The 14,150-nt window shown below is 34.7% G+C and overlaps 2 protein-coding genes across 8 annotated transcripts in view; one reads left to right on the top strand and one right to left on the bottom strand.

The window, feature by feature from the left end:
- The first annotated feature begins 1,194 nt into the window (after positions 1-1,194).
- On the top strand, positions 1,195-3,615 carry LOC122306178 (thioredoxin H2). Its single transcript, XM_043118618.1, has 3 exons — positions 1,195-1,493; positions 1,662-1,784; positions 3,283-3,615. The coding sequence occupies exons 1-3, from the start codon at positions 1,350-1,352 to the stop codon at positions 3,430-3,432; spliced, it is 417 nt and encodes a 138-aa protein (XP_042974552.1). The 5' UTR covers positions 1,195-1,349; the 3' UTR covers positions 3,433-3,615.
- Positions 3,616-6,737: 3,122 nt separating this feature from the next.
- Positions 6,738-14,150, bottom strand: part of LOC122308408 (inositol hexakisphosphate and diphosphoinositol-pentakisphosphate kinase VIP1-like) — a 38,251-nt gene continuing 30,838 nt past the window's right edge. For all 7 annotated transcript variants that reach the window (XM_043121710.1, XM_043121709.1, XM_043121711.1 and 4 more), the window contains 10 exons: positions 13,582-13,707; positions 12,481-12,707; positions 11,968-12,012; positions 11,097-11,163; positions 10,595-10,666; positions 9,208-9,461; positions 9,063-9,123; positions 8,322-8,489; positions 7,898-7,972; positions 6,738-7,439 (listed from right to left, as the gene is read on the bottom strand). In XM_043121710.1, the coding sequence (XP_042977644.1) occupies positions 7,179-7,439; positions 7,898-7,972; positions 8,322-8,489; positions 9,063-9,123; positions 9,208-9,461; positions 10,595-10,666; positions 11,097-11,163; positions 11,968-12,012; positions 12,481-12,707; positions 13,582-13,707 (1,356 nt within the window). In that variant the 3' untranslated portion in view covers positions 6,738-7,178. The remainder of the gene's footprint in view (positions 7,440-7,897; positions 7,973-8,321; positions 8,490-9,062; positions 9,124-9,207; positions 9,462-10,594; positions 10,667-11,096; positions 11,164-11,967; positions 12,013-12,480; positions 12,708-13,581; positions 13,708-14,150) is intronic.

Genomic DNA, 14,150 nt, shown 5'->3' on the forward strand with positions numbered 1-14,150 from the left:
AGTCCTTAAAACTCATCCATGGAACCGAAATTTCTAAAGAGATTAACACAACAACCCACTATCATAATAAATTAACACAACAATCCACTGTCATGATCTCCTAAATTATAATTTGAGACATGAGACTCATGCATACAAGTTCGTTCTTATCAATTAAGCCACTGACGGGTATAAATTAGTCATTAATTCGTCTAAAATAAGAAAAAAAACACACCAAAGCTTCGCATATATGCCTCCCTCCACTAAGATCGACACTTTCGATTTTTGTAGATTGAGAGATGCATGCTTTGGTTGGAATGGACCTGCACGGATCTTGCGATAGCGTCAATGTGCAAAAGCGGAATAAGTTCCATGGGCCGAAATTAAAAGACCAATCTACTTTTTATTCGGAGTTAATTTTTAAAAAATATTATTTATTTTTCTTTTAACCATTATTTTTATAATTTTAAATACTTATTCAAGACGGTTAATGCCGCATCAAACAATAACAAAAAAATAACGTATAACACTTCTCATTTTTTAGAGGCAAGGAGACCGTATAAGTCATAAATATTTGCAAGTTCAAATACTCTATAAATTTAAATGATGTTAATCCGGTTTCTGCCAATTGGCTAAAAAGAGTTATAACATGTTATTTTATTGAATTATCATGTTAAAATTTATTATTGAATCAAACTCAACTCATCTACTCATTTTAAACTAATCATTAATGAGATTCACAATTTTTTCAATTTTTAATAAAAAAAAATTAAACTCATTTTAATTTATTTCATACATTTCAACTTAAAAAATTAAATCAATCTCAACAAAAAATAAATAAATAATTTATAAAATATTATTATTTACAATTCATCTAAACGTCTAAACGGTGGCTAAGGTCATGCTTGTATTGAAAAATAATATCAACTCATTTTATTTTATTATTATAATTTTTTTAAATTTTTATATAAAATATAATAGATAGTTTAATTTTTATAGATTTTAAAATAATAATAATATATAAAAAATAATATTTAAATATTTTATTCGATTTTTATTTGAACTCTAACCTGTATGAACTGCGCCTTTAAAAACAGGAACAAATTCTAGCACCTAAAAAAAAATGAACAAATTCTAGCGCGCACACGGATCCTTTTATCTCAGTCGATTCTCCGAGTTATGAACGCGGATTTATGCGAGTGAATGGGGGACACGGGTTTGTGAAGTCTCAGCGCGTGCAAACACCCTCTTGGACGGTAGCCAGGACCTCTATAAAACCGATGAAAGCCGCACCTAAACTCAAAAACTAGATAAAAGGAGCGAGAGGCACTTGGCAGGTAAACAGACAGTGAGACAGGCAGACGAATAGAATGGGATCTTTTTTATCACGCTTTATAGACGGCGGAACTGAAGTGTCCGATCCGTCGTCAGCGGAGCCATCTCGGGTCTCGTCTTTTCACTCCTCCGACAGTTGGCAGCTCCATTTCAAGAACTCCGAAGCTTCATCCCAGCTCGTATTTCTTTTCTTTTTCTTTTTTCCTTTTTTTTTCTTACTATTCATTCTTCTTTAAGGCATTGGATTCCCCAGAGGGTTTAAACCCCATATTTAATATAGTGTTAGATACCAACTGATTCAGTGATTCTTTCTTTCATTTTTACTTTCTTTGTTGGATGCATCAAAGATGGTGATAGATTTCGCCGCGTCTTGGTGTGGGCCGTGCAAGATCATGAAGCCAGTCGTCCACGCAATGTCCTCCACGTTCACCGACGTTGACTTCGTCAAAATCGACGTCGATGAATTACCTGTAAGTCTTCTTAATTCGTTATTATTCTTCTCATCAACATTTTTCCCCGGGGGGTTGTAGTCTACCTTCCAGCTTTGCCGGCGGCGTGTAGCATAAATTTTATTTACTTATTTATTTTTATATTTTTTGAACATATTTAAATATTTTTAAAAAATAAAAAATATATCAATACATTAAAATTTATTTTCTTAATCATTGAATAAAAAAAAATTAAATATATGAGTGGTGAAAAAAAAAAAAAAACTCATCAGACATATTATTAATTTTCTTTTCCTATTTCCCTTTTTAAATTATCTTAATAGTATTTCTAAAAAAGAGTTAGTGCCACGTCTATCGATGAGACATTTTACGATAAGGTTAAATGATTTTTTTTTTATACATTTTTTATATTCCTAAATATGAAAAATAAATAAATTTATAATATCATTAAAAAAAAAAAGGCTTTAATTGCTAAGTTAAAAAAAAAAAAGTCAATCGATAGCCACCGATGGTAGATTTATTTATTTTTTTAAAAAAGAGTTGTTTTAATTATTAGTGTTTGGTGTAAGACTGTGAACAGGATTTTTATTTTTATTAATTAATAGAAAATTTAAAATATACAGAATAAAAGAAATTTGAAAAAGAGAGAAGACGGGAGATAAAATTTGAGGCTACATCTTTGCTATTATAAATTATTATAAATATAAGTCATAATTTTTATTTATAGAGAAATTATATTGAGATGTAATAAGATAAATATATTAATTATTATAAAAATTAAATCAAGATAATATTAAATTAAAGTGATGTGATAATTATAAAAATCAAATCAAAATTATATTTGATATGATATTATCTCTAACATTTCCTCAAATTTAAAACAGAAAATTTTAAAATTTTGAATTTAAAATTTGAGTATAGCCTTCATATTCATTGATTGATGGTCAATGAGATTATAAAATTGATGGCGATGATAAAGGGACTTGTAGTTAGAACATCAAGATTCAAATCTATAGCTGTGGCTACAATGGATTAATAATGGGGCAAAGCTCATAAATGACTCTAACAATAGGCCAAAAGATTGGATTAACAATCAGTTATATGGTCTGTCAACTATAAAACCAAAATCAAAAGGTTATAAATGGGTTTGAGGCTTTAAATAATGCTCACACATATCAAATTCTAATAAAAAATGATCACCAACTTATAAATACGTAAACTTAAGAAGAAACATGCTTAAACAGTGATAAAAAATTTTGTGAGAGATGACGGAAAATCTTTAAAAAAATGCATTGAACGCCAGGCCTTAATTGGAAAAGAGATGAGGAGGGAGATGGTTTTAGAGCTATATCTTTCTATTGTTAATTGTTATGGAGTACAAAACTTAGATCCATATTTATTATTTATAAAAAAAAAATTCATAAAAATAATATTAAATAAATTAATAAAAATCAAATTAAATTCTTAATTTGATATTATGATCCAACATTATTCACTTTGGGGGACGTGGGATATATAGGATGTGGCGGAAGAGTTTAAGGTGCAGGCGATGCCAACTTTCGTGTTGGTGAAGAAAGGGAAGGAAGTGGACAGGGTGGTTGGTGCTAAGAAGGATGAGCTCCAGGAGAAGATCGAGAAGCACAGAGCCCAGCTCCTACCCTCTACCTAATTGTGTATGACTCTCTCTAATTGTGTATGACTCTCTCTTTCGGTTTGTATCCCTCGTTTTCATAAATCCCATTATGAGGATAATGATGATGGATTTGGTACCTGAGATTAATTTGATGATAGATTGTAAACTCCATTACGATGATGATAAATTCCTATTCATTATTTTTTGGTTGGTTTGTCAGTTGGTCACGGGTTCTTTTAAGGCTGGTTTGGATGGTGATGAGAATATTTACTACTATTTATTATTATTATTATTTTATTATTCATAGAATATCTGATATCATCTCATTATCTAAATACAATCTACCATCTCTAAATTGCTTATGGGCTCAAGGGTTCTTTTAGCCTCTGTATATTGCTTGTTTGAGGTCATTTTGCTAGTGTATCGTACCTTCTTGGATACAAGATACACGGAGCTCAAGATACACGGAGCTCAGTTTCTTTTGAATCATTCTCCTTAACGTACGAGTTCTTTTCTGATTTCATTTTGAATCTCGATCTCTGCATTAAATAAGAAAATATTTGGTTGAAAGCAAAAGACGCAGAGAATGATTCCTGCCCTTCGATGCAAATAGAGAATAACAAACCCAATCTGATTGCGAATTTGTGTGATCGCAATTGGTCCATGGGTTAGTGCTCTACTATCCAAATTCCTTCTTCTTCTTCTCTGATTTAAAAATTCAGTGTCATAAGTTTTCTCAAACGCGCCTCCTCCCTTCCCTTCACTCCCGCTCCCACTCCCACAGTCAAATTTTTTAATATTGTCTGAAAAATTAGTATTGCCTTAAAGTTTAAGCTTTTGAGTCTCTAATGGCGTCTGCGAGCACTCAAACAATCTCCCCCTCGTCTTTGCCACATGGGTGAGAAAACGCGAAGAGATGCTATGACAATGGTAGGGAATATATGTGATTACTCAATATCGCTTAAATACATTTGAATACCTTACCAAAAATAAAAAAAAATAGACCAAAGCATAAGGTGTACTTTCCTCTATTTCATTCATTCTGACATCATATAAGTGAATGACTTACTATAGCTTTTAACTGAGATGTTGACCAGCAAATCAATAAATTGTTCAATCCATAAAAAATATGGGAGAGAGAGAGAGAGAGAGAGAGAGAGAGAGAGAGAGAGAGCGCGTTCAACTTCTCTGTCTTGTGCTGGAGCCGTTGAATGGTGGCTGGTCACTATAGGAGACAAACTTCACAGAGAGAGAGTTCGTGTGTGAGAGGGATTTCGATTCTATGCATCTAAGAGGTGGGAGTAAAGGGGATGGGGGAGGCGTGTTTGAGAAACTTCTAACTAGGGCTGTGCATAAAAAGGCCTAGCTCGATCAATCCGAAAGGCCCGACTTGGGCCCACCCGACTTTAGTCGAGTTCAGCGGCTCAAATCCTTTACCGGGTTAATACACGTCGAAACCAATCAACCCGTGACCTGAGATCACGAAGAAAAAGAATCAACGCCTCACAGTATTCTCCATTTCCTGTCTCGTCTTCAATCCCTAACAAGGCTATCATCTCTCGGAATCAGCCTAAAATCTCCTCTCTTGCCACACCCTTGGACAAGATCAAGAGCTCCTGCTAGAGCATCATGGTAGTTGCGGTGGCCACAGAGTTGTTGTTGTTGACAGAGTTGTCGAACTATATCGCAACATTGTTGTTGCTGTCAGGGTTGAGCGGCGCCGTATCATCAGAGAGGTTTCTTGGCTTAAGGTCCTAGACGCTTGGCAGGGTTGAGGTTGGACCATTATCTGTGACTTTTGTTGGTGGTGGTCATGAAGGTCTTGGATAAAGATTTGGAAGTGGGTTTTAAGTGAAAGATTTGAGATGCGTTTAAGGTGGCGGCATTTGAGGTGGGTTTAATGAAACAAACATTTTCTTGATGAAAATTGAAACCTAAACCGAAATCCAGTACCTGATGACGATAGGAGTATAGACGGGAAAAATCAAACTTGATGGCACCGAAACCTAGTTCTTTGAAGGAATCAGATTGCACACTTCGGAGCCCTGATTTGTATCGAAGGTAATCACAGATTTCAGACCATAAGGTTGATCTTGAAAATGACAGAGTAGGAGAAAAGGAAGTGGAAGAGGAGGGAGGGAAGATGAAAGGGGAGGAGAGAATTGAAAGCAGAGAAGGAGAACGGGTTCGACCCGATCCACAAGTTACGGGTCGGGTCGAATTGACGCATGATTCCTTGTCGGCAGGGTTGAGTCGGATCCAAATTTTGATTTGGACGGATCGGTGTGCACACCTACTTCTAACAAAGACTTTTTGAATCGTGAGAGGAAGGAGAGAGACAAAATAATGGGACCTACTACACCCACATATAAAAGGCTACCGAACAGGCAAAATGTTTTTTTTTTTTTTTTTTTCGTTTCTTTCATATATATATTTTGAAAATAAATTTACAACATTATTTAAAAAATATTTTCTTAATTATTAAGTAAACAAAAAATATAAAAAATAAAAAATTACATTAATGGCCACCATCCTTGGCCTCTCTCTTTGTAAATAAAGCATTATCTTAAAATAAAAAAGAAAGCCACATGACTTTGTGCGGAAGAGAAGTTGTAAGCTATCATTACCCTTTTTTTTCTCCCAAAAAGGTCAGTATGCTACATAAAAAAAATTTTATTCATAAACTTTATATACCACAACTTTTTTTTATTATTTTTGAAATTTTTTTCTCTTACCAAATATTTAGTATATGAATAATTAGTAAAAAAATTCAATTATTTAAAAAATAAAATAAAATAAAATAAAATTTTAAAATATTAAAAAAATAAAAAATTATGTAGTGGATAGAATCTATGAAAAGCAAAGCTGGCTACATAAATGACACTATCTAACAGCTTGCCATCGGAATCCCCGTACGTAAAAGCAGCATCTCTCTTTACGATGCATATGCAAGCAAGTACTTCAGCAGGCAACTGCCATTATCCACTTTAGTTTCATTTTTGGGAATCACTCTCCTTTTCGCAGTTTACTTTCTTGGCAACGATTTCGTCGTTCATTTGAAACCATATTTAGAAGAGTCCCTGAGGCATCACTACGGCAGCCCACATCGTGAACAATGGACGCTACTGACATCATTAAGCAAGTAACGTGAAGTACAGCGCTTATCATTTTAGAACAAAGATCGAGGTATTTAAACACTCCCAAAAAATAAAAAAAATAATAAAAAAAAGCTCAGAAACGACTAAATCGTACTGAATCATCATTCGATAGGGACAGTTTGCTCTTATAGTTATTAACATTGGCGTTAATTTTATCCTTCAACTTCGAAGAGCCCTGGAATCTTGTTAGCCAGCTAAAAAAAGAGAAAAAAATGCGATTATTCAACCACAAGAATATTGGAGAAATTTCTCCCCGGGTGTAGGATCCAAACATACAACACATTTCACTATCGACTTTAACAATCTAGACCTGGCCCTTGGGCAAGCACTCTCTGATGACTACCGTTATTCACATCAATGGAAGAGGGAAAAATACCAAAAAAAAAAAAAAAAAAAAAATTGTAAGCAAAGCCTGCCAGTTTCAGCTATGATGGTCACTTCCAACAACATTCCTTCGTTGTTGAGACTTGTCAGGCCATTGCAATATTTTCTGTGAAGGAGCTCAAAAACTCACTCTACCCGATCAGCCAACCAAAGTTCTTCAAATATCAGGGATGCATCATATGAAACAACGAATGAATGGGAAGAGGGCGGGGAATGCAAAAATATAAGTGAAGGTGCTCGTTACTTTCCATTAGAATTTGCATGCTTATGGAAAGGCCAAAGATTTACCAGACGCTCAAGCAATGCACTTTTTGCGAAATAGCCAGAGAATCCTACAGGGATTGATGGTGGAGGGAAATCTTCTGCAGGCATGGCAAAGGGGCGAATCATCTTTTCCATTTTCTCTAGTGTGAGATATGATCCCACTTCTTGCAGCCTTTCTGGACGCATTATTGGCAGTGTGTGCTCCTGGTGCAGCGAAGCAGCCTCACTGTCATTATTCTGCCAAGCAAAAGAGAAACCATAGCTTAGCTTGTTCAACATGCAAAGATAACCTCCTGTTTCTGACAACCCTTGTATCAAGACATTTTTCAAAATGACTCCAATCAGGTATAAATAAATGCCAACAACACAGGAAGAAGACGTTCAAACACCGATTGGGCAGACATGCCCAGGAAATTGGTAATCAATCCAAACTAGCCAGGTTTGTTGCAGATAAACAGGACTAGGAGTGTAGGAATGACATGACCAAAGAGGAAACGCACTTTTAGTCCTATCCCTACCAAGTCCCTACAGGAAATATTCTTCAAGTTCAACTGGTAAGCTTCAAGACACACCATCTACTAGAGAACTGTCCTCGACTTAATAACTTAAGTTTCCTCCTCGGGGTGAACATGTCAACTAACTCCTTTTAAGATAGTCCTTTGATGAATACTTTACCATAATTCAAAATGCATTACCTCCAAGGGGGATCGATCCGCTCCACGGCTAAACGTCATCTCTATGCGGAATCTTTTGGGGTCTTCTAAAGCAACCTGTAATTTAATTTGAATGACCATTGTGCTCAGCATAATGACACCTTAAATCTCTAATTATTGACACGTTATCTAAGCAAACATGTACGAATTCATGAAAAAGAAAAGGCACCAAATTCTGGCAGGTTCTGCTGTCATTAACTGTTAGGATTACCTGATTGATCCAGATCAAAGTGCAGAACACCAATTTATAGGTCAAATAGGTTTACCCCATGCAGGGTCTATTGACATAGGCTCAAGTATTTACTAGTTGTTTTAGTAAAAAAAAGGTATCGACTACTTTGTAAAAGAAGGGACTTAATTAGCAAATAGAAAATGCCTATCATTGGGAACATACTAAATCACCTACCTCTGTGTTCTCAAACATCCTCAGCACAATGTAGCTCATGTAGTCAAGCTCCTTGGTTTTATATAAGCGCTTCAAAGTATTATGGCAAAGAAGGCTATCCTCTCCTTGCAAAGATTCATCCAGGTCACAGTAACGGAGAACATTCACGAGGGAATGGATATGAGATTCCTGTAGTTGAAAAGAACAAACGAAAAATTGTGAATACCAGCTGATGAGCAAGCTAACCATTATTGATTATTTTTCTGCTCACTCCTCATGAATGGAATCATTTAAGTTACAAGAAAATATGTAAAAGGAAACAACTTGAAGAAAAATTTATTAAAATAAAGGCAAGTCATTCTAATACAAAAACTTGAAGTTCCATGTCAGTACTGATAATTGAGAGGGTATCATATAATGACGATATGAGGAAATCCTTGAAGAAGAATTATTAACTCAAATCCATGCATTAATCTCTTAACTACAAGTAAATTTGGATAAAGGACAAATACCATAGATAGATAAAGTGATAAAATAATGAAAGTTCAAAAAACTCAAGTGTTCTGTTATTCAGATCTAGGAGCTGCTTCTAGCAACTAACAAAGTCTTAATTTCTCTTCAGTCCTACCCTACCCCTGTATAATAGAAGGAACTCCTACTCTTGCTTGAATTGTTATTTATAGGAGAGAGAGAGAGAGAGAGAGAGAGAGAGAGAGAGAGAGCTTCTATAGTGGAAGGTGTTAACACAAGTATTATACTCACTGATGTGAAGTAAAGGCGTGTCCGCACATGACGATCAGGTGAATTGACATTTGCTGCGTACCTTGCAGAAAACAAGGTTGAAAAGTTTTTATATTCAGTTACATATAAAAGAATAATGTTACAAACAAAAGATTCATGAATTTACTGTGCATCCAAACGATATTGGGTCTCTTTATCATCATCATCATCCTGATCCATTGATGCATCACTTGCGGTGCTATTTCTTCTCATGTCATCATTCTTGATATAAAGCTTTGATTTATATTCTGTGTCTTCCTTTTCAGCTTTATTGGATGAAGAAAGTCGGTCTTGATTACTCTTTAAGTCAGTAACACTGATGGCTTCTTCACAAGTATTCCTCAAATCAATCAAAATTTTACCCAACAAACGGCGAGCAATCTGGATTTGGAAATATAATATTAAGCAGTAACCATTTAGGCCACAGAAAATGAAATGTATGGGATAAATATGTAACTGTACACAAATGATATTAACCAAGGAGAACACAATATGCATGCAAAGGAAGGTCCACAAATCAACTCGGATTTCTAGATTTCATTTTTATGAGTGCCTATGCTCTTCAATTTTGGGTTCTTTTAATATGTGGGTCAGCTGAAGCAGTAATGTGACAATCACATGATGTTTAAGAATATTAAAATACCACAATTAGAAAAAGGTTGAAGGAGTTTAGAGCTTACTTTTCATTATTTCCTAGTATGTTATATGTTAACTTTACCTAATTCACTTTCTATTTTCCATTCCTTTAAAATCCATCTAAAATCAAACCAAGCATACAGAGAGATAGATGAGCCTTTTTGCTACATTGAAAACAGGTACCCAAGACTAAGCATATATCTGAGTCTGATATATTGGCTGTGCATTGAAAACGGACTGAAAGAGCACTGAAAATTCTCAAGAGTATACAATTGGGCGTTACAGCATGACCATACTACTTAATACAACGGACCACTGATGGATACAGCATCCTAGATACCAGGGTGGTAAAACAACCTGCATGGAACCTACCACACATTGCTAAGCATATCCAGTCGATTCTATAAATGTTAATGACTAACCTTACCTTCTATGCACTTAACTTTTACCTTTGGCTCCCAAATTGTCCAAAAAATCTCATCTTGAATGGTAGGAATTCAGAATATTTGTTTATGTAGTGACTATTCGGGTGACAGATACATGATTCAACAGAAATAATGTGTTTGAACTTTTTGATAAGCTATCAACTTTAACCAACATTAAAGTATTAATCAAATTATATGAATTAGTGGTTTTTGCCAATATATTAACAATGTGGTGTGAAAGTTATTGTTGTTACAAAGTAGTGGAAGAAAGTATGTGACTCCATGTCACAGCAAATGCTTCTCACTACAGCATGAGTTTACAAGAAAAATAGCCTTTTTAGCTCCTTTTCTTTTTTGAGCTGAACGTGACATTCCGTTGGTCACCAAAAAAAGCTGACCAAGAATTCATAGTTTTAAGTTAAAATTTGTGGGGAACCACAGTAGGGAGTTTACCTTTGAGCCAATCATCAGCTTCTGATTTGGATTAATTCCATACTCATTTGGGACGACACCATCAGCAAGTATCTGCAAAAATAATTTACAGACCATTTGTACCCTGACTGATAATGAATGGATCTCACCCAATATTCAATATGCATACCAGGGAAAGTGGATAGATACAAGAGGTTAACTTCCTCTGCAACCTATTTCCCACAACTCTCAAACTCAAAATTTGTACTTTAGGAATGCTGGAATTTTGTTTGAAACAAGGGGGTCCTTTTCTTTTGATAGCAGTAACGCACAGCCCTTGGAAGCAAAAATTCCAGGATTGATGGTAAATAGATAGTAGACTGACAAGTCTTGCAAACATTGCTTTCTTGCTATATTATAGGTAAAGCGGTATCACTAGTTCCACTGCAGTAAACTAATGGAAATTTGCTATTATAATTTATATCAACAAAATGAAAATCATTTTTTTAAGATGTATGAATGCTGAACAAACTTTTCCTGCTACCTGAGCAACTTTGAAGAGTTCATCCAACCCTTCTAGCTTAAGATGTGCATTGTGCAAGAGATCATATCTGTCAAGCAATAAGTCAATAACACAATAACACATACTCAAATTAAACTAGGCCATTGATATAACAACATAAGCTTCTCTGTTAACAATATAAACAACTGATATGCCACCTCACTCCACTTATAGCCATAAACTTTGACTAAGTGCAACGCAAATCCAATTTTGAAGTTTTAGTATCAGTATAATCCATTCAGAAAAAAATAAACGTTAATTTGGACATAAATATATACAGACAAAAATACCCTTAATGCATTTAGAGTTATTGAATGGTAATTCTGTCTTCTCATACAGATTCCCATTTAGTGGATGCCACTTTTTGACAGGGGGGTGGACTGATTCAAAAAAATTAAAATTAGGGTTTGAGTTGCACTGACTCAACAATCATGGATGTAAATGAGAATGAGAGGTTCATGGGGGAATAGAACTAGCCCCGAAAATTTAAGACGCCAGAATATGCAAGATACTATGGCATTAATGAAGAAGCCTACTGAATTTTGATAAGCATAGCAACACTATGGTTCCAATTCAAATCTTAAAAGTCTTCCACCAACTGTAATGAATGTCTTCTTAGGAAAACAAACATTCAAGTGAGAAAAATCTAAGAGAGGGATAACAAGGGTGTATATTAAACAATTGACTTTCAATGTTGGACAAAAGGAATGATACTCATTAACAAAAAGAGAGAGTAAACAAATTTAATATGGTAACCAATAACATTTCCAAATGTAGGCGCATATAAGCAATATATGTAATGTTGAACTTCTTACAGCTCAAATACAATATAAATCTTAAACAGATGACTTACTTGCAAGAGTCATAAACATCAGGAATTTGTGTTACATCATACCGGCTGCAAGGTAGTCCACAATGTTAGTGGAATTGCAATTCTATCATAGTGACAAAATAGAACACTGGTTTAAATTTTTCATCAAAGAATTAGCTGGATTGTCTAGATACAGACTTGAGAGAAATTTTAAGTAGCTCAAGTTCTAAAATAAATTCTAGTATTTAAAAGATTCAATGCATTTTTCATACCGCCTGCAAGGTAGTCCACAATGTTAGTGGAATTGCAATTCTATCATAGTGACAAAATAGAACAATGGTTTAAATTTTTCATCAAAGAATTGGCTGGATTGTCTAGATACTGACTTGAGAGAAATTTTAAGCAGCTCAAGTTCTAAAATAAATTCTAATATTTAAAAGATTCAACACATTTTTCATACCACTATCGGCAGAGAGAATGTGACGTATAAAAATACCTCGTGGATCTACACCCCAAACGTAACCACAATCAAGTTAGTAATGTCAAAACACTTACAATCTGCGCTCATTATACAAGTCTCTTTCAAGCTTTTTCCAGCGAGCATACATCAAAAGAAATCCCTCACTACCACAGGGTAACCCAGCAGCAATGCTATCAACATCAATGTTTGTTTTACCAAGTGCCTTTGCTTGGTCATAAGGTGGGATCACATCAGTAAGTTCCTCGTCTTCATCCTTGGCAAGTAGCCTTACTTGTTCCGTGACCTTCTTAGTCAATTGCACCTATTCATGAAATAAATATTCTTAGTCAATTGCACCTATTCATGAAATAAATAAACCATAAAAACTTAAATGAATAAACGAATAAATAAAGTAATAATTTTTTATGCACATGCACAAATACAAGTTACTGCAATTTGAAAAGAGTGAATAAATTACACCATAAGCATGAGGAAATAGATTAGATTAACACATTACATGACGTCACTCCATGACTGAACTTAAATGCACATGAAAGATAAAGAACGTTGCTCAAACAGGAATCCACCAGTACATCTTCCAGCTTCCTGGAAAAAGTATTTCATCTTGGAATACAGATAATTAAGTCACTTGTGATAATACAATATCAAACGAAATATGGAGCAAAAGAGAAGTAACAGAGGAGCAGATTTGCTTTATTTATTAGTACTAATAATCTGTAGCAATGCCAAATCAAAGTAGAATTTAAGATGCATTGGCATCTCTCCATCCATACATTTGCAAACCTGAAATCAAATAATATATATAAAAAGCAAACTGCTGGTGCCAAATCAAAACAATGCAGAAATGGAAAAACAAGCTTAAACATAAAACTAGATAAAAGTAAAAAATGAAAGAAAGAAAGGTTAAAGAATAAAAAATAAAAAATAAAAAAAAACTTATGCTACCAAAGAGTCAAGGGCAGTAGGGTATTCTGTACATAGCAGGACTTGTTGATCACATTAGAGGGTGAACTGTTGCTCCTGGAGCACTGAATAATTTCATGATGACTATGTAGGTGTGCTTAAAATGAAATGTATTTATAATGTTAACGTTAGAGCATACATATTGTCCAGAAAGAGAGAGCAACAAGAAAAAAATGTGGATAGGTATGGTTTCACCGAGACAATGAGATTACCAATTTGGGAAGAAGTTCAGATGCATTAGAAGGAAGTCCAGCGCCATCCACCATCCAAGGGCATTCAGATGAGTCATCATTTTGGACTGTCTTTGCACAAGAAGTTATTATATTGTTCAACCTAGCCTGCAAAGAATAGAAGGGGGAGAAATGGAAAAGAATAATTGCAGGATCAGAACATAGCACAACAACGTTCACAATCTTTAAAATGCCAAAATCTTGAAGCAAAAACAAGTTTGTTTACCCTGATGGGCCTGATCCCAGTAATGGAAATAATTGTTTTTAAGATCAGTGTCATTAAACAATGAGCTTAAGGCTACCTTCTTCCATTAGTGAGCTGAAGAAGGTACCCTTATGTCACTAATGGAATTCTCCAACCCTTCAAAATCGAATAAAATAAGTTGTGACACATTGCAGTCACTGATCCAGTGCCACTTCTCAAATCCATAGCACTCTACATAATCTTAAAGGTAACTAAATAACTAGGTAAATGATAGAGAAAGATGTGCAGCATCATGTGGTACCTATTGGCCTCGCTGACAACACCTATCCAGGTAACAAAGATTAGA

The sequence above is a fragment of the Carya illinoinensis genome, chromosome 4, assembly GCF_018687715.1.
Source record: "Carya illinoinensis cultivar Pawnee chromosome 4, C.illinoinensisPawnee_v1, whole genome shotgun sequence".
Classification (NCBI taxonomy): Eukaryota; Viridiplantae; Streptophyta; class Magnoliopsida; order Fagales; family Juglandaceae; genus Carya; species Carya illinoinensis.